A 25,846-nucleotide genomic window follows, 5' to 3' on the forward strand; every position below is an offset into this window, starting at 1 on the left:
GACCTCTAATGCTGTGTGACTGCTCTCCCCTGGGCTTCTTTCTGCTCCGCTGGATGAGCTCCTGCGTGTGGAGAAATCAGGGAATCCCTACATTCCCTGGCTTCTCTCCCCCCTTATTCACCCATTTATTCCTCCCACAGCCACGAGAATGAGAGCCGCACAAAACCTCGGTTGGCATTAGGGAGGCATTCTTCCCGTGACAATGATAAAACAGCCTCAGCATACTGCATCTATTGCTTATAGGAGCCAAATGAACCAATTTAGGGAAGCGTCACTGTGACAAATTATAGTAAGGCATGGTATCTTACACAGCAAAGGCTCATTGTTCATGGAAAAACGAGCAATGTAAAATCTTTCTCTGTTTTCGCTGACATTAGAAAGAAATCTCATACTGTACCAAAACCTTCAGTAGACTTGTTATTATAATATAACTTCCTCTTACAGGGCTTCATAATAAAACTAATGATGATATATTTACTCATTAGTGTTGCTGCTTTGTTTTCATTCACAGCTGTTCCAAGTCTCTCACACACAGACCTACTGTTTGCCAGCCAGTCTCAGGACTGATGGAAAACACTGGGTGGATAATGTCACTTTGGCCAGCAGCCACCCTGTCTGACAGGCCTGATAGCCACTTTGGTATGTTAAATTAGACGTTTGTATTTTCAGACTACACGCGCTGCTAAACTGGATAATGCAAACGTAACACTTGATGCCAAATAACCGCAGTAAAAAAAAGACTAAACCATGTATTATTGCCTGTATTCTGACCTACAGAGATAATCCTTTTCACGTAATCAATCTGAAATTCAAAACACCTGAACCTTTACCTGATATAACATGTAATTTAGTCCTGAAACAAGCAGTGGATTTCCCTAATTGTTGGGCCAGTAGGCAAATAATTGACTGAATAATTATCTAAAGCAATACGTATTTCTAAAAGAGTTAGATAAGAAGATCAATGCTGGACAGCAGCAGGAGTGGTGTTGATCTTTTCACCAATGTGCCAGCGACAAGCACGTGAGAGTGTTTCCCAAAATGTCGAAATATTTCCACTTTAAGGAGATCTATTATGCTTTCCCTTGTTTTCCCTTTCTTCAGTGTGCTCTAAAGGTTACGGTGCATGTAAAAGATTTTGAGAGTTTTAAATGTCCATATCAGAAGCTCCCCCCTCCCACAGGAAATACTGCTCCTCAAACGCCTCGTTAGTAGCCCCGCCTTTAATTTCAGTGACTTCTTGACATCACACTGTGTCACCATGGCACACATTTGCATAATGTATGGCTATATTTATGGTAGAAGTGAAGCTCACTGGAAACTGAAAACACATCAGAGCCGACAGACGACTCGGTGGGCGGTGCTGGCTCGGGTGTGTGTGAGCTGACCAGTCAGAGTAGACTGGGTAGTCAGGAGGAGGGGTCTAAAAGAGACAGGAGCTCAAACAGAGCGTTTCAGACAAAGGGGGAATACAGTATGAGAAAACGGTGTGTATTGTGAACATGAAAGCATGTTAGCATTAGTAACACGAAATAAAACTATGAGCCTGAGAATGAACATGATATTTTTTCCTTTACGTGAAAAGATTCTCAAATGTGAAGAACTCAAATTCATATCAGTGTAAATTATTAAAAAAATGTTAATCTTTGAAATCTAGCAGGGCTGCAGCAGTCCACCAATCTGTCATCTATTTTCTGGACAAAATCGATTAGTTGTTTAGTTTGTAAAATATCAGAAAGCGGTGAGAAATGTTGTGACCCAAAGTCGAAGATCATCTCAAATGTCTCGTTTTGTCCACAACCCAAAGATTTTAGTTTACTGTCATGAAAAGAAGGAAAGAAACCAGAAAATATTCACAAGCACATTCAGATGCTAGAATCTGAGAATTTTAACTTTCGCTTTTATAAAATTACACAAACTGATTAATCTATCGCCAAAGCTGAATGGCGATTATTTTTATGCAGTTGTAAGTCTTAAATTCCCCCCAAAAATGATAAATGGTTGAGAAGATTAGTAGATGAATCCAACTGCCAATCACTGCTGAATTATTCAGCAACTATGTGGAGAATCCATGAATCCTTAAGTTGTTTGTCAAACATTTCCTCATTCCTCTGATAATGAGCTTCTCGGTCAAAGATTTACTGCTTATGTCAGTCTTATTTGAATGTAAACTGAATATTTTTCAGTTTCAGTCTGTCAGTCAGACAAAATGGCATCTTTAAATAGTTTTTTAGGCTTTATGTTCACTGTTTACTGACATTTTATAGACCAAATGATTACTTAATGTCAAAAGAAAATCACTAGAGGCATTGATTACAAGTCATAATCAGAAGTAACAGCTTTAAATTGGTGCGACCGCACACACTAATGAACCCTACAACTGTCTCAAATATTCCACGCTCCAAGGATCAAACCTTCCTATCAGGACTTCTGGCTCCTGAATTAAAATGCTTCCAACCTTGTCTGCTGACAACCATCATCCGGAGCGCGCTTCCTTTTTCATCCTATCCTTATCTGCATCTCACATCATCATTTTCCCCACGCCGAGCGAGCCGCAGCATCATCACCAGCCTAACGCCGACTGCTCTGAGGCACAAATCCACCTCTGGGTTGTTCTGAGCACAGCATGTTGTTTCATGAGAGCAGCACTTCACACCTCACATCTGGTGCCGAACACTGAGCCGGATGATCAAGCAGCCCCGCAGACATTTAGCAGCACCCTGAGACTCTCCCTGGGTGTCTGTCACCTCTCCAGTAGAACAGCAGTCTGCCCTGAGCGGTGCTGGTCACTCCACAGGAAACCATCACACACAAGGTCACAGGCACAGACAGGTTACAGGTCTGTTCAAGTGATGTTGTGCCCAGTCACAGCTTGTCACTGCTTTGAAAAGGTGAAGTCACATCAAACACAGGTGATCAACTGATGTGAACCAGTCCACCTTGACTGATCTATACCATTGCATTACATAGGCTGCTGGCTCTTGTATCAGTGAATGCCACGTCCTGTCATCAGATTCACCTGAGGTGACTGCAGGTGAATCTGCCGTCGAAGCCAGCGGGAAGAACTCAAACAAGAAAGCGGGCTGTTTGCTGCATTGCACCTGCCCAAACGCGCCTAACTTTCTCCGGGAAGTGCGGCTGTCTGGTCACCCCGCTGTGTGACTGATCCACCTCGGGTCGTGGTCGCGACGGTGGACACACAGCCGACCCCTCCAAATTAAAGAAAGCAAAAGAAAACACACGAATGAGGCGTTAATGAGCGGGAGGCGAGCGGCAGACTGTGCCATATGCCGGGACGGACACGGTGGTTTGGTGTCCCGGGGTGGCTGCCGTCTGACCCGCACCGCGCCGGTGTCTTACCTGCGGGCTGCGCCGCGGTGAGGAGCCGGCGGGGAGCACGATGGACTGGGAGTCCGTCCGGAGACCAGGGACCGCCGGTGAGCGCGTCGGTGCGTCTAGGCACCGTCTGAAGGCACACATCCAGAGCCAGGGTGTTCCCGACAGGAGGGGGCGTGGTGTGTGTGTGTGTGTGTGTGTGTGTGTGTGACACAGAGAGAGAGAGAGAGAGAGAGAGAGAGAGAGAGAGAGAGAGAGAGAGAGAGAGAGAGAGACATGCCAATCCCCACAAATAGGTTTATTTTCTCACAATGCGACACTTGTTTCCGCACAGTCCCAGCCTCCAGTTGTTTTTAGAGCAAACACGTCAAATTGGGTCATTAGGTGTGTTTCAGGCGCTGCAGAGCTCCACACAGGCTCGGGGAAACTCCTTCATTGTCGCTGCTGGTACATTATGCATTATGGATTTCCCCGCTCGGATCCTCTGGGAGTCTGTGTTCTGAGGTTATGTCCGGAGGAGCAGCCAGCTCTCCCGCAGGGTGACACATGATTTAACAGAGGTGGTAAAATAACTGGGCTGGTCCTCCTCTGTGAGAAGAGCTGGTGATGTGAGAGGAAGAGAAACGATATGACAATGGAAGGATCTTGTTCCAGATCAATAAGGCTTGTTCAGGCGAAAACTCTGTTCTGTTCATCTGTGGAGCTGTCAGTCTCTTTCTCGCTTTCACCATTCATGCTTTTTTTTTCATTCAGTGTCTGTTGCTGCCAGATTTGTATGCATCCGCGTTGTGTGTTAAAGGAAAAGTTCACACACACAAAAAAAATGAAAAATTCAGTCATCATCTCCACGACCTCCATGCTGATGGAAAGCGAAGGAGAAGTTTCGTTGTCCGCAAAACATTTCTGGAGCTTCACGGTAAAACAGTGTTGCAACGTTCCCCTGAACAACTGAGGTAGATGGGGACTTGTTTTAAGATGTATAAAAGGAAAACAAACAAACAAAAAAAAAGAACATAAACGTCACACAATGGCTCCATGCAGCTCACCTGGCATGATCCAAATCTCCAGAAGCCCTGAGATGTCAAGTTGATTTGAAAAGATGTTATTTACTCCCAGGATGTGGTTGAGCTTTCAGAGGAGATGCATGACACTTTCAACTTAGCGACAGTGAAGATATCATCTTAAAATAAGGGAGTAAATAATGTTGGATCACTGCGGACAAGGTGTTTGGAGCCATTTTATGTTTTTCTTCAGTTTTTTTTTTTTTCTCTCTCATTTTTAAACAAGTCCCCAGCTACTTCTGTTTGGAAGAATGCTGCACCACTGTTTTGCTGTGAAGCTCCAGAAATGATTTGTGGACTGCTAAAATTCACGTGACTTTGCATCTGCATTGAGTGTGAGTAGATAATAACCACATTTTCATTTTAGGATGAACTGTTTCTTTAACTACATGGCAATGTTGTAAAATGATGTCCCACATCTAGTCTTTGCAAAGAGTATTCCCTTTTTCTTTTTTCCGCTTGCCTGTTTTATTCTCTATTCTCTGTAAAGGGGGTTTCCAGGCAGAAACTAAAACTCCGGAACATTTACAGCTGTCATTAACGTGCAGTGTTTACGTTAAATTATTCAAGCATACCAATGAAACAAAACAATTCAAATCAATAAATTATTTCCATCACATTGAATTACATCGTAAGAGGAAGTCAGCATTTCCACACACGAAGTATATTTCACATTTGAGAATGAAACATGAACATATGTGAAAACAACAATTTTACATATAATGTTAAAGTTAAAACACATATCACGTGATAAGACATACATTCACCTAAGCACACAAGGTTTAATTCAGAGGCAAAAGAAATGAAACAGTATTTCACTCAAATAAATATATGCATGAATTTGTGTTGACATTATTAATAATTTTCCAATATTAGGAACATAATTGTGAATCATATGATTGTTGAAGTAGTCTGAGCGCAGCCCATAACTGAAGAGCAGATTTTTTGCCTCTCAACCTGCACTAAATCTTCATCTTGAGAAATAAAGGCAGACGCTGACAGTATTTCTGAGAGGTGCTCAGGTACATGAGTGAGACGCCCTCTAGCGTTGGTCCTGCTCGGCTCCTGTAGCGTCTCAGCTGCGCCACGGTGAGGCAGTGTGACGTCACAGGGAGCGGGCTGCAGTGAGCTCTTTGACTGCGAGCAGCCGGAAGTGAACAGCAGCAGACCGACACCGGTGACAACAAAGAAAACATCCAGCTGAACCAGTATCAGGGACGATGGAAGAGTATAACTCTGGAGATGAGGTAAAGTTAATTTGAATTAAATTGATCTCAGCTATTACACAGCCCCGCTGTTAGCTGCTCAGAAAGCTAGCTAACGGTAGCTTCAGCAGCTAGGTTAGCTTAGTCAGTTAGCTTAGGCTAACGATATGTCCATCGGGGTGTGGTCACAATCAACATATTAACATTAATTAATTCAGAATTAGACACAACAAATCACACTGGTAATTATATACACTAATCTCACATGAGTATAATTTATTAGACTGAGTGAAATCTCTTTTTAAGTAAAGGTTTTATATGTTTTGCAGTGGTGGAGGAATTATCTAAATTCCTTACTTAAGAGTACAGAAGAAATCCTTCCCCACTGACAGTGACTGTGGTTTTATTATTAACTAATGCATTCATTGTAAAGCAGCATTTAGTTGTTGTAGTCAATCTGTTTGAGAGAGAGATAATTCTTGATTTGTCTTTGTCTATTTGATTTGGTCATTATGGATTAAATCAGTTGATTGTTTTCTCCATTAATTGTTTGATTGTTTGGTTTGTAGAAATATTGATATTGTGACCAATTACGCTTGAAGTGCTCCAGAGTAAAAGTGACACCATCACAATGCTTATTTCATCCAATAGATGGTTCAAACCTTTAGATAATTTAAAACACATTTAAGATGAAGATGGAATCGATTATCATAAATTAAACAAGTCATATCAGTGTTTGTTGTTCATTTATAATGGAAATAAACAAGTAAACATGTATTTCCTATTCCACACTTAATGTTTTGCCATGGCAGTGATGTGATTTATGCTTGTGTTCCCTCTACAACCCTGATTCCCAAAAAGTTGTGATGCTGTGTAAAACATCAATAAAACAATTCTTATTGACATTTACTCAATTAGAGTATAATGCAATAGATTTTTGTTGATATTTCCTCATTCTGAAATTGATGGCAGCAACATGTTTCAAACAAGGCTTAGTTGGTTAGTCACAAGCAAGGTGAGATTCATCACTTTGTGATACACATGATTATGTGAACTGTATAAACTAAACTGTTGTCAGTAGTACACTTTGTTTGCAAATGATCTTGTGTAATTTCCTGCCATTTGATAATTTGTGCCAAATGTTTTTGTTGTGACACAGCTTGTAACTTTAGTTTTAGAGAAGGATACATCTTTATGTGCTTACTAAATATATTGAATCCAGCGAAATTTCATTTGTTAGGTCAAGATGCTCTTTGAATTGAACACCTCTTGGCATTTGGTTCAGTCTTTTCAAACACACACTGCATTCTTCAGATGCTTCTGTTCAAAGTGACTTAAAATAAAAGTGCATAAATCTTCATTTTTCCTCAACATAATAACCAGTGTGCATGTAACCGATTTAAAGCAACCATTGTTAGACATGTGCACTTTTGTGTGGTAGTCCATTGGTCAAGGTCAGAAAGAGAATAAATGCCTTACTGTAAACAGCTGCTTCGATTATTCACTCATTTAATGAAATCTGAAAATTGTCGATTAATGTAAACAAAACCACACACGTGCCACAAACTAACCATGTTTTCCTGTTTCTGTGTTCCTGCAGGTGGTCTTCAGTGCTGATGAAGCCAGTAGCTCAGTTAAAGAGGTACCAATTCATCCCTGAAAACATCAGTGAACTATATTTTATTACAAATCCACTCTTGAAGTGATGATAGTATACATGACTCTGTCTCTCTCTGTGGTTTTGTCTCAGTGTATTGAAGGTGTCATTGGTGGAACAGATTATAACCAGAATAAAGTGAACCAGTGGACGGCCAGTATCGTGGAACATGCTCTGACTCACCTGGTGAAACAGGGACGGCCGTTCAAATACATAGGTGAACTAATTGTACACAATATACTAAAACATGACACCTCAGGACGTACTGTTGACATGTGGAGCATTTGTGTGACGCTGCTGTCGGATGTTTCACAGTGAACTGTACCATCATGCAGAAGAGCGGCGCAGGTCTCCACACAGCTAACTCCTGCTACTGGGACACTGCCACTGATGGTGAGAGATGTATTATTAAAGCTTCTGTACCAATCCCAAAACAGTATATTTTACAATTATATAATCATAAATATGATTGAAAAAGGTTTAATAATTTAATAAGAGAAGCCCAAATTCTCAAATGTTACATTTTTATAAACACAAGCAGTCATAGAACCATCCATCCATCCATCCATCCATCCATCATCTGTACATATTCTATGTACACCGCTTAATCCTCTGCAGGGTCGCGGGGGGGCTGGAGCCTATCCCAGCTGACTTAGGGCGAAGGCAGGGGACACCCTGGACAGGTCGCCAGTCCATCGCAGGGCCACACATAGACGAACACTCTCACACACTCTCATTCACACCTACGGACAATTTAGAATGATCAATTAACCTCAGTATGTTTTTGGACTGTGGGAGGAAGCCGGAGTACCCGGTGAAAACCCACGCTTGCACAGGGAGAACATACAAACTCCACACAGAAAGATCCCAGGCGTCCCAACCGGGACGCGAACCGGCGATCTTCTAGCTGTGAGGCAGCAGTGCTAGCCACTGGGCCACTGTGCAGCCCCCAGTCATAGAACCTCTTAGCAAAATTATAAAAAGTGTATTTGCGAAATGATTATACAAACTGGAATTATCTGACTGAATAATGTCTGAACAAGATTATCTGATGAGAAATTCACTGCCAACTTTTGGTACTAGATACGTTTCTGTTTTTACCAAAATGGTGTTGAGATCTGATAATTAGTTGTTCTTTTATTGGTATCTGGTACAGACTGATAAACAGTGCAGGCCAGTTTTAGCCTTTTAATTACAGATATTGTTCGGCTCTGAACCAAGAAGGTAGTTTGACCTACTTGGCTCGGCTGATGTGTCTGTAAAGAGAGAACAAACATGCCAAAGTTTCAAACTGCCAAACACATTTTCATCTATAAATCCACTTGGCTTACAAACCCCAAAGAGAGTTCAGACAATTAACGGTTATTTGAAAGAGCAGTCCAATGTCCAACTATGGACTGAATCTCACAAAAGATAAAAACATAGATTTTGAAGGTGAGAAACAGACATTCTACACACTACTCTGGTCAAGTCGAAAATAACCAGACTGAATTCAGTCATTAGATATCTCTTCAGAATCTTAATAACTGTTGTGGTTGACCCCAGGAAGAAGAGTCTTCGCTTATTCTGGTGAAAATGTAGATAGTTAAAAGGACAGAAAGTATTCTATAAATGCTAGAATTTTATTTTTTATTCTTTATACATTATCTAAAACCAGTGATTATTTTAAGTTTTGATTCGTCTGTGATTTTTTTTTTCTTTTTCATGAATTCTCACAAAATAAATCACTTTTGCCCTTCAGTAACCCAGGGCCTAAAGCCATGATAAATAGCATTTTAAATACTAATGACTGTGTTTTTTCCTGTGTGTTTCAGGAAGCTGCACGGTGAGGTGGGAGAATCGCACCATGTACTGTGTGGTCAGTGTGTTTGCTGTCGCTGTGGCTCTGTGACATCAGCACACAGCTGCGTCCTGCTCTCTCTCTCTCTCTCCGAACAACCTGATGATCCTCTGATGATCCCCTCTGGTAGAAGTTAATGTACAAGTAGCTCATTTCTCCCCACAGGCTTGAACTACAGAACTTCAGAATAAGAGAGAAAAGTTGCTTTGTGGGGACTAAGGTCAGGGTCAGAATGAAACACATATGAGAAAAGTGATGTTCCGATTTAAAAAATTGGGGCCAGTACTGATGTTTTGTTGTTATTCATTCCTCCTTTTGTGCCAGGGTAACAAAGGAATCTTGATTTTAAAAAATAACTGCTTTAAAGTCATTCAGACTTATGAAACAACCTTTAACACAACCCTCTTTCCCAATTAAGACAAGTAACTGCTTGAAAAGCCTTTCTGGCTGCCAAACTACCTGCTTAATGATAAGAATTTTCAAAGGGATGCCACGAGCCAGTACCTCATGAGTGGGCCACCGCAAAATTAATGCGACACAACAGATACATATCGTCCACTGCCATCGGTGCATGTCACCTTTTTTGCTTATAGGTTGAGGGCAGTCAACAAGGTGAATATCTATCGATACTGACGTTTGTCTGAGTATTTTCTCTCCAAATGTCACAGATGTTGAAATCTGTGCATTATGTAGAACTTGGGCAGTTTTTAGCCACACTGCTGGCTCTGGGTACATCAGTGTTAGTCTGTCAGTCCACTGAAATATGTCTAACTATTGAGTGGATTGCCCTGAAGTTTGCAACACATGCTCAGGCCCCCACTTCAAGATAAATTGTGATGATCTTTTGACATGTAATCTCACACAACAATCAGGTCATGATTCACAATTTGTCCTATACTTTGTGTTATCACCATATATCTGCATAATTAAGGACATTCCCATCAGCCTCAGCTGTTTTGTTTAACGTTATCAATACAATGTTAGCATGCTAACACTTAGCTGGTGAACATTATACTTGCTTAAACATCAGCATGTTGGCATTTAGCTCGAAGACCTGCTGTGCAGTACAGTCACACAGAGCTGCTAGCGCGTCTGTAAACTCTCTCTAGTCTCCTTCAGAACATTCCCAACTAAAACTGACTGAACTGTTGCTGCTTTAAAAAGTTTGAAGTTTAATGTGTTGTGTCTAGTAACTACATGTAAGGACTACTTACATAAAACATCTCTCTTTGTCTGCATTAATACTTGGACGGTTTACATTGGTCTGTATCTGTGCACATGAGTGTTTTTTTCCAGGATGGAGATGTTTAATGGTGAGTCCCAATGACAAATGCACTTTTTCTAGACCTGTTCTGTAGAAATCCTGGAATTCTTCTGTAATAATGTGTGTTGAGTTCCTTTGTTAGGATCTGTTCAGTGTCGTCATTAAATGTATTTAACAAAAGCTTTTACATCTGAGTGATTTGTACAAACCAGAAAGTGAAAGATTTTGTAAAGTAGACTTTGCATGATTGTCCACTAGAGGGCAGCACATGATACTGTAGTGAGAGCTCAGCTAAAAATAAAAACATTCTGACAGTTTTCACATATAAATATAAATTTATTAAGATTTTTTAGTAGGTTCTTATCTTTAAATGTCTTTTATCTTGCTCGGTATGAGAATGTTTGATGTGTACAGTAGAGTTTTCATATTTTTTTGGCTTCAAAGGATATTTGTACAAACATTAGGAGCATACCAGGGTGGTTGTCCCTTTGCAGATACATTGCAAAAAGGAGTTAGTGCAAAGACAAACAACACTAACATTCCCTCTCACACACATTAATATACGAACAGGTTTAAAATAAGCAAAATGATGTGATACTACTCCAAACGTTTTTAGATATCATCAATTTCTGTGCGCACTTGTGTGTAAATATTCTAACTCATGAGACATACAGACGCAGAGCTGACAGACGTAACAAGCGTGAATTAGAAAAATACATCCAAACAAAGCGTTTCACATCACTACAGCTGCTGCTGAACCAAAGCCACTTAAATCCATTTTTGTAAACGTGCGAAAACATGACGACCTGGAGATGCTCGTGCTTTAATGTGTTTGGTGATCGAACAGGCTCTTGGGACAATATGTGGAGTTTCACATCTCATCATCAAGCACAAATACACCACAGAAGCAGCACATATTATTCATGATAAAGCTCTTATCAAGGAGTAAAAAAAGCTGATTGCTTGCAGCCATAAAACTAGGGGGGTTCAGAAGTAACCCTGTACAAAACACTCACAGCTCCCCCCCACATGGAGAGTAACACCTGGTCTGAGGCTTCATTCATGCACACCTCCATGCCAAAAAAGACACTAAATACAATCAATTCAAATGCATGGCTCCACGTGATCAGTAATGCAGCATTTAAGTGGACACAGTCTCCCAGACTAAAGATGGGTGTGATGGGGCTGTCCATGGGTTTGTGTTAAAGGCTGCAGATTGTCCAGGATGTCGGCTGTTAGAACAAGTCAGAACAAGTTAACACGATGCATGTTCGCAGCCAGAATACATCTCCAGTTAAGGACACATTTGCTTCATGTAGGAGGAGATACTGGTAGAAAACAGAGTTGAGCCAGATATATGAATACTGAGATTCAAAACAGGATTTTTTAAAAAGGGACAAGTCACCCCATGACACCCACAACATGGAAAATACATACCGTATTTTTTCTCTTACCTGTAGAACTGGTTATCCAGATTGTTTTGATGTGGGTTGCTGAGTGTTAGAGGTATCGGTCAAAGTGCAACGAGGAAAAAGCTAATGTGAGGCTATAAACAGGCAGCATTGTGGTTGCATGATTTAAATAACACCAATACCAAGGGTCTGCTGTTGAGTTTTTCACATGTATATTTTTTCCACCACAAGCCAAGTGCCGTCTAATTTCATTATTTTCAAGAGAAGAAAGACTTCTCTACAGCAAAATCTCTGAAACTGGACGACTCACACCAAAACAATCTAGATGGATAAATACCACTACAGGTATATGGTTCACATTTTGGCGTGACCTGTCCCTTTAAAGTGTATAGTCAACTCACAGGGGGATTCATGTGGCACTTAAAAGGTTACAGAGGGTATGATAGAGTCAGAGTCGGTCCTCTGAATGGCACGTCAAACAATGTTTAAACATTGCAGGACACGCTGTGGTTAATGTCTCCGTTGATTCCACTGCATGTATTATTGCCCACTTCATTAGAAGTGTCGTAGATTGTATCATTGAGCATGTCATACGTGGTGTCGTTAGGCATGTCCTCGGTGCTGTCACTGGCTGAGTCGTGGGCTCTGTCAGTGGGCGGTTCTTTGCCCGTGGTCGGGCTCGCTGGCGCCAGGACCGACTTTCCCATCGGCCTGCTCTGTGGAGAAGCAGGGCTGCACATGAGACAGAGCAGGGAGGAGCAGTCCCACAGGCCCTGGCTCATGCTGGAGGAGAACAGCCTCCGACATGGATGACAGAACTGGTAGAAGACCAGCATGAAGAAGATGGCGATGGCGTAGGCCACCAGCAGCTGCAGCACCAGCAGCGGGGCGCAGATGAACTTGTAGAAGTCTGTTTTGTAGATGTACCACAGCAGGAGCAGTGAGGCGTTCTCCATGAAGCGCATCATGTAGTACACAGCCATGCGATACCAGTTCTGGGACTTATTGATGAGGTCCGGGTCGTTCAGTTTCACCTGCACGGCCGACCAGCAGAACATGTTGATGCCGGCATAGAGGAAGGTGAGCAGGCAGAGCACGATGGTGGTTCCCACCCTGGTCAGAGTCTTCTCGATGTTTTCAGGGAATGGCGAGTGGCTCTGCCAGAACAGGATCCAGGGGTAGAGGAAGAAAACCAGGAAGTTGAGCAGAACCACAGGCAGGACCCAGAGCTGCAGCACAGAGCTGAACAGAACCAGAACCACCACACGAGTGGCGATCTCGAAGCTTCTCCACAGGAAAATGCACAGGTAGGCCATGGGCCGGACGTCCACTTCATAGTCGTCATATTTGATCTTAATGGCCAGGATGTTGCAGCGCAGAGCTCCGTACACGATAGACAGGAGGGAGATCACCATCAGCGTGCCTGAGAGAGAAACACATCATCACTTTAAGTTTGTGTTTCTATCCTGATGCATCATCAGTACAAACCCAGCTACAAGGCTGACTTCTTCATCTTTTATGTTAATCACTTGATTATTATAGAACAGTTTGATGTTGTTAAACATACTGTTTCACTATTTATATGAATAAACAGCAGAAAAAAAAATGTATGATAAAACTGTCATAGTATCCATGTAAGCCTGTAAATGACCAAAAATATAATTACATCAGTTTTTAAAATTTCTCCCACACTCATTTTATTTTTTGGTCAACAGACATTCATGAGATTCTGTGTAAAAACCCTGAATCAGCAATGTCAGCTGGTTTTCTCAGCCTGTACCATGAAATATACCCAAATGTATAAATACAAATAAAGTTATATTACTGTAAATAATTGTCAAATGTGTGACAAACAGCATTATGATTAAATACTATAGTGTTGCACTGGTCTACAAATCATGCTCTTCAGGTGTAAGAGAACATGTTGGTCCGGTGCAGACAACAAAACATGAAACGTCACAATAATTGCAATTGCTTCTTTGGCGAAAATGAAAATTGTTAATTAAAAATCAAATCATTTTGAGCAGTCCAACTAACTTGTATAAAAATAACAACTGTCATCATTCTTATTGTTCACTCTGGCTATTAAAGAGGTCCCAAATGCCAAATTGAGCCCCACTAGGTCGCAGTTCAGCACCAGCATGTTAGACCAAAACAAACCGGCGTGTCAGCCACACTTCCCCTCCCCCTTTGCCCCGACGTGCCCTGCCCTCTTTACCTCCACCGCTCTGGACAGCACGGAGGAACTAAGTTACCCTTTAGTGGACCAAGTCAAGCTAGATGATGGTCATATTGGGTGTTATTTGCTTCAGTAAGCAATCCAACAGCTCAGAGGGGAGTGGACTCACATGCACTTCCACACACACTCTGCCAGACGGAAAAAGATCAATCGCACTAGTAATAATAACAATAACACATGGAGGGAGTGTGAGGTCACTCTGCTCAGGTCGTCTTCACTACATTATGTCTTTATATAGCAAATAGTTGTTTTCTGACATTTGCTGCAGCTGAATGTGCAGACTGGACCTCTCCTAATATGCTTCCACTCAAAATCATGGAGGACAGAATCCACCAATGCCAAAAAAAATATTCCAAAGAGTTTCTGATATTAATCAAATCAATCCCTCTTTTAAATACACAATTCACATTCTCTGTTCCCAGGGACAGAGAGGGAGTTTTAGGGTAAAAAGACTCTCGAGGATACCTACTCGATTTGATTAACTCAGACTGCTGAAGCTTTATTGTTATGTTGTTCAGAAGGAGACTGTGGACTTTGTCCCCCAAGTGGAAACACACAATGAAGGGATCTTTTCAGTGCCAGAACAAACAGAAGGGATGTTTACAGCAAGCAACTACAATTCCCACCTCACGGTTTTACCCCTCCGTACACCAGTGAAGTTACAGTTTCCATCTTTCTTCTGTCCAGACTCAGACTGTATAGTATATGTAGTGAAGACTTTGAAGGGGATAATTACCAATGAGAGACATGCTGTCTTCACTCAGAGACTATTTACACAGCGGAGAAGAGAGGACTGATGGAGAGCTTCATCACATGGTGCAACGACAATCACATGAAGTCCATTATCAGCAAAACTACTGAGCTAGTGGATGACTCCCGCTGTATGTCTGTCAGTGTTTAAGTTCACTGAGAGAAACAATTAATAGTCGAATATCTTGTGTGTTTTCACAAGCTCACTTGGCCAATAGAGATGATTCATGCAAAACACAAAGTTGTATGTTTGTTGCTGCAAAAAGGGCTTCAAATTCTGAACCTGTAAGCCTGCAGAAGATCTCTACAATCACCTGGATGATTGAGATTAGCAGCACTGATTCAGTGTCTGATCAAATGTGAAACACGGTCACAATCTCCTCTTCTGCTGCTGAGTAACTGTGATGATGTCAGTGGCCAAAACTGTGTTTGTTCAGAAGATTATGATGTCACACTGGAGTTGACCTTTGACCTTTAATAAATCTCCTCCCTTCATTATCTCCTTTGTGTGAAATTCTGTCATCATTAGCATACAAATTCTGAAGTTGTGGAGTTTAACATGTTATGTGAGGTCACGGTGACCTCTGACCTTTGAAATCCAAACACCAATAGGTTCATCCTTGAATCTGAGTGGATGTTTGTCTGATGGAGACTGCTCATGTGACTGTTCTGTAAACTTCACGACTTTGGTGCATTAAATACTGTGAATAATGGTGCCCTGCAGCGTGTCTTTTTTCAAGCTTTCCTTACATACAACTCAGCACCTGTTCTTTTTGGCTTGGACGAGCGTGCACACTCGTATTTTTGCACAAGTTGACGTGTGAGCCAAACATGAATAAACTCCCTCAGACATTCCTGAGATATCACCATCACGAGAATGGGAAGGACAGAGGGACACACTGTATGTACTGATGGACGGACAGATGATCAGAAAACGTAACGTCGGCAGCGCAGACTCATAAAAATGTGAACAGGTCCTTCAAAGCAACAGAGCTCCTGTTCATCGCACTCAGGCTGTTAAATCGCCGGGCGTGAAATAGAAGTGTCAGACAGCCGGAAGCTGAGGAAACAAGATTTATGTATTTATAACATCTTTTATTGAGTCCTTATTCGACGACCAGATGTCCTCGTTTGACTTTGTGCGAACATTTACTAAATCTCTCTCAGGAACAGAAAAACTGTCTCCCACACACACACACACACACACACACACACACACACACACACACACACAATCACACAACACACAAAGAGTTGGACAGCCTGACCCCAGATCTGCACCAACTGGCAGAGAGAATACATCCGAGCGAGGCGGTTACATAACACCACTTTGACTCATGAAAACACCATCCTCTTATTTCCAATATGGCACTTAGTTGATCAGCCCACATCACAGTGGGGCTGTTGACTGGTGATGGAGGCGAGGACAGATTGCTCTTTTAGTGGAGTGGGATGGACTGAATCTAAACAGTCCGCGCACACGTAAAAGTCCTCCTCACCTCTGCCGATGGACACCCCCTGCTGCAGGACGCAGATGTAGAGCTGCAGGGTGAGCTGGGGGGCCGAGCCCAGGAAGGCCTGAATGACAGAGGTGCGGGCGAAGGCTGCTCGGTGTGTAAACAGTTTGCCCTCCGCCTGCCCCACCTGCCGCTCCACCTCCTCAGACTGACCCCCGCGCGGCATCTGCTTCTTCCTGGTGATGCTGACATAAGGCTCCTCCACGCTGCCCACGCTGCCATAGATACAGAACGCCTCCAGACACCTGCAGCACACCAACACACGCTGTTAAGACTTTATCATCACTTCATTTCCACATCATTTTAATTAATTCTAATTTAATTTATTCAGCTCACCATTAGCATGATCATGAGAGAGGCTGCTCTTCCTGGAGCCCCACACACATACACACACACACACACACATTAACCGAATATCCAAAATCACTTTACAGCAATTGATAGCTGATTACAATCGATTATTGGTTAACCATTAATCATATATGAAATGGGTTGGACAAATCTACATCACAAAGCTGTTTTAACCACTGCCTCAATCTATGTTCAATGTAAGGATGCCACCAGGGTCCAGAATCGGTCGGTTTTCAGCATGACTGGCACAAGAAAGGCAGTGTTAGATATATCCTATTGAGTGTTGGGCACGATATACATATGTGGGGTTTTTTTTGGCTTTTTTCTGGCTTTACTGATAGGATAGCTGAAGAGTGTGACAGGGTGAGAGAGGGGGAGTGACACGCAGTAAAGGGACCCGGGCCAGGAGTCAAACCCTGGTCCGCTACAGAGCCCCTTGTAATAAAGAAAACAAATCAGACTCAGCTGTGTCAAACTTGCCTTCTGCAAATAAAAATCACATTCGGTGCTCTAGTTGCAAATGCAAAAATCAGTGTGGGCTACATTAGGAGTAAACACAAAGTTACTTTAACGATAAATTAAAGGTGCACTACGTAGTTTTGAAAGAAGAATTTCTAATCAGAAAAGAAAGAGAACATTTTTATACCTAAACAAACTAAATAAACTGTCTTTGTTTTCATGACTGAATAAACTGAATAAACCAACTGACCTTAAAGGACAACACAACTTCATACAGTTTTACTTTGTTTATATGTGGCAGACCCTGCCAACGTTCTAGCTTCAAACATTGTTCTGAGACCTTATTTTCCTCTGAGAACAGCTTTTTTATTCAGAGTTTGTATCATCACCTCATTAATACTGTAAACATAAAAAATTCTGTAGCTTTAATTTCTTTTCCAAAACTACACACTGCTCCTTTAAATAACACACAATAATGACTTCATTTTAAATGCGGAACTTAGTTTGTTGCTATTCGACGACTGTTTCAATAGAACTGTTAAGACACTAGATGGCTAAAATGTAATAATGTCAGTTTGTACAGAATTTCTGTTTGTATTTCCGACACCAGTATTTTGTATTTTGATAAAGTTGCAATTTTTAACAAGATACTTTTTGGTATATTTCAGTTTTTCCTCTGTGATTGTCTTGTAGCGATGGTGGCAGCGGTACATTTTTGTTATTTGTTCCATGTCTCTCCTTGTTGGTCTTAGTTTTGGTTTGAGTAAACAGCAAAAAAAAACATGTACTGAAAGAAAGAAACAAGACTTAACAGCATTCTTCCCGTCATGTCAGCACAGTGTGATACACGGATTTAGCTGACGGAACTCTTGATTCACAGATTAGATGCTTTTGCTGATCATTTCCTGCATGTCAGAGACGCTGAGCACACTGAGCCTTCCTCAAAGACAGTTCACTTCCTGCAACAGTGAAGAAATTGTGTTACTTAAGGTTCTGAGAAAAACTGAGAAAACCGTCAGCACAGCTTTGTCTTGAACCTTCCACTTTGAAGGGATTCAGCCGATGCTTTTAAAACAATTTGAACTTTGGACATCTGTGGCATTGTGCTGAGTAATAAAACTGCAAGTGGCCTTTCATTGTGACCAGTCCAAAGCACACCTGTACGCTAATCATGTTGTTTAATCAGCTCTTTGATACGCCTCACCTGTCGGGTGGATGGATTATCCTGTCAACGGAGAAGTGCTCACACAAATTTGTGTGTTCAGAAAAAAAAGTTTGAGATTTTTTACTATTTTTTTGTGAAAATGGGAGCAAAACAAATTTTGAAAATTTGGGTTTATGTCTTTTATAATTCTCACCCTATCAGACAGCACTTTAAGAAAATGGCTGGTTGCTGGGCATAGTTGTGCTTTCATGATTGTTTGTGTGTTTATTTTCTGTGCTTGCATTCTCTAAACACCATCAGTTATGATTTCTTGTGAGTTCTGTAGTGAATACTGAGTGCTGGCTCAGGTGTGTATGAGCTGACCAATCAGCGCAGACTGGGTATTTAGAAGGGGGGGCTTAAAGAGACAGGAACAGAAACAGAGCGTTTCAGACTGAGGGGGAACACAGTGCTGCATCACTGTACAGTAAAAGAAAACGGATGTGTTGTTTGAGCATTAAAGCATGTAAACCTACTAGTAGTATCCTAAAATTCAATTCTGAACCTGAAAATGAGTCAATTTGAGAAACCTGAGAACATGCTTGATAAAGGATTTGATGATTTACATGATAAGAAAAACTGCTGCTGATTAATCTCCTCTCCATCAAATGACTGTTTCAGCTCTCAGCACTATCCAGCTGCACTAACTGAACTTTAAGCACTGACAGAGCTTCAATAAAACAAAGGTCCACATTAGGACCGCTGGACTGTTTCAGCACCAACTCACTGTGAAGAACTATGAAATGCAGCAATAGTGAGCTGCTTTAGAAGAGGTGATTTTTAAACATTTAATACTGATCATCAATATAGATTAACACATGTCCACCAGCATTTAGCTCTCTGTCTGTAACAGTCACTGTCAGTCATCTGCCAGTGAGATACTAAACCAGCTGAAGAGCTGGGTGTGGGATAAAGGCCAGAGGTTGAGGCGATGCAGCGCTGATAAAGCAGCACTGATACACATTGCCAATAAAACAGCAAGGCAAGGGGATTTAAACCACATGGGGTGCTGAGGGACAGACTGTTTATCAGCCTGAACTACACTGTCACGCACAGTGAACGCCTCACTGACATGATTAAAAATATATAGATAAATAAAAGTGTAAAGGTCGAGTCTGTGAGCAGCTTTTCAGATGCTCATTGAAGGATGATGTGATAGAGATCACTCCCACACAGAATGTGGAGTTAGCAGAAGAATCTTCTTACATTAAAGCAGCTTTAATCAATATTTTTAATCAGATCAGATGACATCCGCATGTGAAATTTGTCGCTTGCAATGATGAACCCACAGGAAATTATTACCAAACTCTGAAGTTCCCTCAGCCTCTACACAGATTTATATCTTCGTTCAACTGTTTGGTTTCTGGTCTGAGACTTCACTGTTTTCTTGGTTCAGTCTAATCGCTCTCACAGCGTTGTGTCCAGCAGCAGCCACAGCAGCAGCAGGCAGCTGATCCCTGTGAAAAAGCTGTAAAAACTCCACTGTGCACTACCTGCTCACAGCCAAACAGCAGATGGACACAGCTAGTGACTAACTGGTAAACATATTGGAACATTTAGCAGCTAGAGAACCAGGTGTTTCTCTCAGGAGTTGACGCCGGCCAACAACAGAGCTAAAAGAAAGTGAACATTGGACAATGTTGTGTTCACAGCTTGTGTGTGATGCCCCCAAGTAGCTTTTAAAAAAAAAAAAAAAATCAGCTAGTCCAGGTTTAAAGACATTTTAATACAAAAATACTAAAGCCTCAGTGCTCCAACAATCCCTAAATTACATCCACTACCTCTCAGTTATTGACAACTCCATAATCAATCAACACTCAGCCCGGCTGATTATCTGGATCAACATTTAGCATTTTCAGGGCTCCAGGGTGCGACTGTCCAAAAATCTGTGAGGGGTTTGCATTGGTTGCACACATGAGGTTACCACAATTTGTTTTTTTATGATTTAAATGAAGAAAACATACATTTGCATATTAAAATGTATTATTGGGTGCACCCAAATTATGCCCTGGTGCAAGTTAGTCTGGTGCCCTGAGCACTGAACTCGCTAACTGCGCAATTAACTGGGTTCACTGTTCACTAACAGCAGCTAAAGTTAGCATGGGTTATCGGCTGTGTTTTGAGCTGTTTACAGTGTGAATTTGACAGGTGGTCAATTCTTACATATTGCACCTTTACTCCTTGTCTCCTTGATTATTATTAATCAGTATCTGCCCCGAAAAAACAAATCTGTCAGTCCCTAAAGGATACACGCACCTTGAGTTTTAGATAATTTTGTCAAACGCCTGCTCCCCAGGCCCATGTTGTACTTTCATGCTTCACAGCCGGATTAATCAAACCTCGGTAGCGAAAGACGAGATGATCACACATGCCTGACGTACACTCGGGAGGAATCAGAATGATGTTTTAATTAGATAAGAGGCTGCGGTGAAGCAACAGAGTGCTGGATGAGATTGTTGTGGACCCTGCTATGACACAGGTTGATGAGTACTCTATTTGCGATATGAGAAGTGTTGTAGTTTTTGGGCTGGTGAGACAGCTCTGAGAAGAGGAAGTGCCGCCTCGCTGTCGGCGGTGGAGACGGATACTCTCCCCGGCTGTGTTTTCAGAGATAAGGAGGCAACAGTGACATGTGCTATTCTTAGACCGGCTCTTCACTGAGGACAGACGTAGAAGCCTGAACAGTAATCATCTGAACGCACACTGCAGGGGAAACAGGCAGGGTCAGACCCGCGGAGGCCAACACACAGGGGGGAAACAACGAAAGTCAAACATGGAAGTAAAGTATAACCATCTCTATCAGCTGCTAAACCTGCTCATTATATATTCAGACAGCTTACTGAGACGAACCGGAAGCGTGGTTGTGAGTGCAACCTACAACTATGTTAGTGAAAAAGGCTGAGAAGTTTGTTGCACGCACGTTTAAAAACAGTTGAACACTTGGTGCTCGACAGAAACAAGAGTCAGTAATGCAAAAACAGAGTCTGCACTCTGGATAAATGCTCCTGTGAACATTTATCACCTCCACATGAGGTGTTTCTGGCCCAGGCCATTCTTCAGGCATAAAACAAAGTGCAGAGAAAAACACCATACAAGTACCCGTATGGAGGGGTCACATAACAGGTCATGTGAAAAATGCAAATCCAGAGCTCAGAGTGACGTCTGCATGTTGCTTTTTTCCATCCAAACAACGGTCCAAGGTCCACGGATATTGGATCTGTGTTGATGTAAACTGAGAAAAGCAGCATACTTTACACTTTTGAGGAGCTGGATGAAGTGAAGATCTGACATTTTACTTATTTAAAGGTAGGGAGGCGATTCTGGAGAAAGATGCTAGGCGATTCTAGCGCTTGGGGTCGCTATTTGGGCTGAAATCTAACCTAAAGGTAGCCCACCCGACGACCTGGGAACAACACCAAACATTCAGCTACCTTTCTCCAGATTGACCGTCCCCACCTTTGACTGACCTAATTGATTGATCAGCTATCAAACCTGCTGGTTCTTGTTCTGCTGATCAGCTAATCAATTGTTCTGCTACTCAAACTACATGATCTAGCTTAAAATCAACTTATCTAACTGTTAATAAAACATCTAAAATAGAAACAAACGATTTCCTACAGCCTGAACTTTGTTTAAACTGGGATTTATGTGGTGTTTTGAGGGTTTTTCCCAGGAACTGATGATTCATTTTGTCTTGACAACATTTTCTTTTAGTTTTTTCTTTTCTTTTCTTTTCTCCTCTGACAGTGAAATTACAAACTGCCACGTAACCAGCTTCACTTTGAAATCAATAAAACCTTAAAAGGCCAAAGATTGTTTTAGATCGATCTTCTGTCGAGCTGCTGTTCAACGAACTGACTCATCGTTTCAGCGCTTAAGTCAGGCCGCAGCTAACAATTACTTTGTTTCGTTATTAATTGATCAGCCTTTCACTTTCCGCATCGATCATTTGTGTCCACCACATGTGCATGTTGACTGAGATGATGATTTCATATTCTCATATTTAAGCAGCTGAAGTTTATTCACATTCATATTTGTTTTCATTCTTTTCCTGAAAACTGGCGGATCGATTACCAAAATAGTTGCAGATCAGTCTGCTGCAACTGTTAAATTGATAGTCAACTAGTTTGGTAATCAATTATTCAGTTTGGGTCAAAAGTCTCAGATTCAGGCTTCCTTAATGTGAACACTTCCTGGTTTCCTTCCTCCTCTGCAGCCTTAAACTGAGTATCTTTGAGTTGTGGACAAAACAAGACATTTGAGGACGGCTGATGGACTTTACATTAAATAGAACAAACAACAACCCACAAACAAAATATAATCGTTTCTTGCAGCCCTAGATTAATTTCCTGTTGATCCACTGATCTATAAAACCAACCAAACCCCCTTAGCTGCGGCTCAGTTTCCCATGGAGGGAGCCCAGGGTGTTCTTCATGTTTACCACAATCAGATCTCCTGCTGTTTGTACAGATAACATCATCAGGCTGCCTGCCCGTCTGTGTGTACAGTAGGGAGGTTTCTCTACATGCAGGATTAGGCTCGGATTCCTTCAGCTGAGGCAGATGGTCCATACAGGTCAGGTCGAGGCTTACACACAGGCAAAGATCCGACCTATTATGATCTGAGACACATGTGGCACAGATGTTTTTCAAGGTTCATCGTCATGCAGATCTAAGCGCCTTCACCTGGGATGATCTAATCTCCTCTCAGACGGAGGGGCCATTAATAAATCAGGCAGACGATGAAGGAGGTGATGAAACTGTGATGGGGGGGATTAATGTGGAAAGTGTACTGATCAGCAGCCCATATATATCGATAAGCATATTGATCGGCCTTTTCATGTCCACACTGAGGGGCCCAGGCTTACATACATAGACTGCAGCGGCATGTTAAACAGGCTGCCTTCAGACGAGAAGGGCCGGAGGAGATGACAACAACAACAGCACGCGCGCGACGCATTCATCAAACCATCCGGTAACGTTAAGCAGCTTAATGTGTCGCCGGGCCGGGACGTGTTCCACCGAGAGGACCCGGCGGCGGACACGATAACCTGCGGCTGACAACACACTCACCGTGCCGTGTGGCACGGGGAGCGCAGTGGTTACCCAGAGGCATAAACAAGCAGCCGAGACACTGACCTGACGATGGGTCCGAGCTGCAGGATGTGCAGCAGCAGAACCAGCGGTCTGTCCCTGCTCAGGTCCCGGTGGATGAAGGTGAGGGTGAGCTGCACCAGCACGGACGGTACGAGCGTGAAGAGGAGCGTGAGCCCCTGCCAGATCTGGTCCCCGGCGGAGCGGTACGTGGAGCTGAGGTACAGCGCTGCCGTGGTCTCGGCCGTGAACAGAGACACCGACACAAAGATGGAACTGGGGAGTCGCATCCTCACTCAGCAGACTCCGCCATCCGGGGGACTGCGGCGCGCTGCTTCGCTCGGGGTCCGCACGTCCATAACGTTCCCACCGAGCGGTCAGACGGTCAGTCGGACAGACAGACGGACAGAGGGCCGAGTGACCCGCGGGAGAGGAGGAGAGGAGACTTGAGAGGGGACGGACGGCGCTCTGTCGGGCTCCCGCCGCCGCCGCAGCTCGTGTGAGATCAGGAGGCAGGCGGGATGTTTGTACCGGCCAGGTGTCGTGCACGAGACGGACTGCAGGGGGCGCGCGAGGAGCTGCCAGGGGGAGAAGAAACGCCCTGCAGACACAACACATCAACCTCACTGAGGACTCAGTCAGAGCAGCAGCCTCGTTTCATTAGGCACATACAACCAGGGACATTTCAACCAGGGACATGAAACACTAGACTCAAAAGCATAAAGTTAAAGAAAAAAAAAGATTTCCAGTAAATTCAAGTAGTTGTAAAACTATTGATTGATTTTTTTTTTTAAATTATCCTTTTTATGGGGTGGGGGGTTAACTTCTATTAAAGGATAAGTTCGCCCAAAAATTAAAAAAAGATTAAAACTCAGTCATTATCCACTCACCTTGGTGCCGATGGAGTTTCACAGCACAGTGTTGCAGCCCTCTCCCAAACAACTGAAGTAGGTGAGGGACTAAAACACAATAGCTCCATAGAAACCAAAGACACTCCCCGTCCGGTTTCCCCTCATAGGAAATACTTTGTATGATAGTGAACGGAAAGAGACAAATATTTCTTTGAGCCCGTTACACTGTCATGGATTACACATGTGATGTTTGTCAATTAAATGAGAATTTTTCAACTTGAAATAAATCTCAGTTTGTCTTAAAACTACTGAAATCTAAGACTGTGAAAGCACGTAATTATCAAGAATACCCTGCTGGAAAAACCAGCATAGACCAGCGCCAAAACACAACTTATGCTGGTGACAAATGTTGAGCGAGACCATGCAGTTCACTGGGCGGTTTCACAAAAAAATAGACGGTATTTTACTTTATTTACAACAAAATGCAACTTTCTTGGGGGTTACTAAAAAAAATTTAATTTTCATTTTTGGGTGAACTACTCCTTTGAAATAAAGTTTGGACTGTAGTGGCCTGATAACAAGAGAGATTCAAGTAAGATAATAATGCACGTTGACATTTTAACCTTTATTACATTTGTGTGTCTACTATTTAGTGGGTATTGTTCAACAATTTTTTTTTGCTTTTATCACTGTTGTACTTTATTTGAGAGGCTACCTACACATGTTTGTTGTGCTCTGTTGAAAAGTATTTACTTTCATTCTTCATCATTATAATAAAGCAACAGATATCTTGGTTCTGTTACCCTTTCTACGTAATACATGTTTCAATAATGCTGATTTTCACTTGCTCCTTCTTTCTTTTCCCTCACCTTCTTTTCCTACTCATGGTTTTTCTATTAACTCTTTCGCATGTTCTGTTTATTTATTTTGATTATTAATTGCATTAATAAGATGGTGTTTTCTTTTTTTTTGTTATATCAAATTGCTGTAATGAAAGGTGTTGAATCAAGTCCTGTTGAATAGTTTGCTGTGGTGTTTAAACAGAGAATACCTGGTGAGCCGAGAGGCACAGAGTGGATCTGAGCTGGTGAGTGGACCCAGAGCAAGTGAAACCGCAGCTCTTTATACAGTTAGAACAAAGAAGACAAATGGCAGTTTCAAACAATAAGAAAACAGAAGACAGGAAAGGGGGAGGGGGTCAGCTCTTTGGAGAGTGTGAACAGCAGGGGGGACACATTGAACATAGTGATTCAGTTCCACATCTAACCCTTCGATTAACTAGTTGGTGTTATGCAAATGTGAATCTGCAGGGTTTAGGACACAGACAGGAGTCGCCATTTACATCTGGAGTTCAAAAGGGCTCATCCCAACCATCATTCCAAATGTGTACACCTTCCTCAAAGGTGAACAGTAATTCTGCAGCCTCTAAAAGGTCATCAACATCATCACCATCATCATCATCATCATCATCAATAATTATCTGGAAATATAATCTCTGATTTATGTTTTAAATGTGATTGAATGTTTTCATATCAATCGGATGTGATGCATCTGTCAGTACGTCAAATAATGATAATAATAAATCAATATGTGTTAAATAACGACGACAC

The 25,846-nt window shown here is 42.2% G+C and overlaps 3 protein-coding genes across 5 annotated transcripts in view; 1 reads left to right on the forward strand and 2 right to left on the reverse strand.

The window, feature by feature from the left end:
- Nucleotides 1–3,491, reverse strand: part of sytl5 (synaptotagmin-like 5) — a 46,390-nt gene extending 42,899 nt beyond the window's left edge. For all 3 annotated transcript variants that reach the window (XM_037110803.1, XM_037110804.1, XM_037110802.1), the window contains exon 1: nucleotides 3,358–3,491. The gene's annotated coding sequence lies outside the window, so the exon portion shown is untranslated. The remainder of the gene's footprint in view (nucleotides 1–3,357) is intronic.
- A 1,999-nt stretch (nucleotides 3,492–5,490) lies between these two features.
- On the forward strand, nucleotides 5,491–10,540 carry LOC119025803 (dynein light chain Tctex-type 3-like). The gene is made up of 5 exons (XM_037109749.1): nucleotides 5,491–5,641; nucleotides 7,200–7,241; nucleotides 7,350–7,473; nucleotides 7,572–7,649; nucleotides 9,071–10,540. The coding sequence occupies exons 1-5, from the start codon at nucleotides 5,615–5,617 to the stop codon at nucleotides 9,145–9,147; spliced, it is 348 nt and encodes a 115-aa protein (XP_036965644.1). The 5' UTR covers nucleotides 5,491–5,614; the 3' UTR covers nucleotides 9,148–10,540.
- Nucleotides 10,541–11,076: 536 nt separating this feature from the next.
- Nucleotides 11,077–25,675, reverse strand: xk (X-linked Kx blood group (McLeod syndrome)). The gene is made up of 4 exons (XM_037109747.1): nucleotides 24,276–25,675; nucleotides 23,431–23,986; nucleotides 16,261–16,523; nucleotides 11,077–13,195 (listed from the first exon to the last, which is right to left on the reverse strand). The coding sequence occupies exons 2-4, from the start codon at nucleotides 23,673–23,675 to the stop codon at nucleotides 12,258–12,260; spliced, it is 1,446 nt and encodes a 481-aa protein (XP_036965642.1). The 5' UTR covers nucleotides 23,676–23,986; nucleotides 24,276–25,675; the 3' UTR covers nucleotides 11,077–12,257.
- Between the last annotated feature and the right edge of the window lie 171 nt (nucleotides 25,676–25,846).

This window comes from Acanthopagrus latus, chromosome 9, assembly GCF_904848185.1.
Source record: "Acanthopagrus latus isolate v.2019 chromosome 9, fAcaLat1.1, whole genome shotgun sequence".
NCBI classification, from domain to species: domain Eukaryota; kingdom Metazoa; phylum Chordata; class Actinopteri; order Spariformes; family Sparidae; genus Acanthopagrus; species Acanthopagrus latus.

Excerpts from the sequence above, each read along its gene's own strand:
- xk (XM_037109747.1), bottom strand. The coding sequence starts at position 23,675 with ATGCGACTCCCCAGTTCCATCTTTGTGTCGGTGTCTCTGTTCACGGCC. Across the intron at positions 16,524-23,430 it reads CAGCTCGGACCCATCGTCAG|GTGTCTGGAGGCGTTCTGTA; the intron begins GTCAGTGTCTCG and ends GGTGTGCTGCAG. Across the intron at positions 13,196-16,260 it reads GGGGGTGTCCATCGGCAGAG|GCACGCTGATGGTGATCTCC; the intron begins GTGAGGAGGACT and ends TTTCTCTCTCAG.
- LOC119025803 (XM_037109749.1), top strand. The coding sequence starts at position 5,615 with ATGGAAGAGTATAACTCTGGAGATGAG. Across the intron at positions 7,242-7,349 it reads CCAGTAGCTCAGTTAAAGAG|TGTATTGAAGGTGTCATTGG; the intron begins GTACCAATTCAT and ends GTTTTGTCTCAG. Across the intron at positions 7,474-7,571 it reads ACGGCCGTTCAAATACATAG|TGAACTGTACCATCATGCAG; the intron begins GTGAACTAATTG and ends GATGTTTCACAG.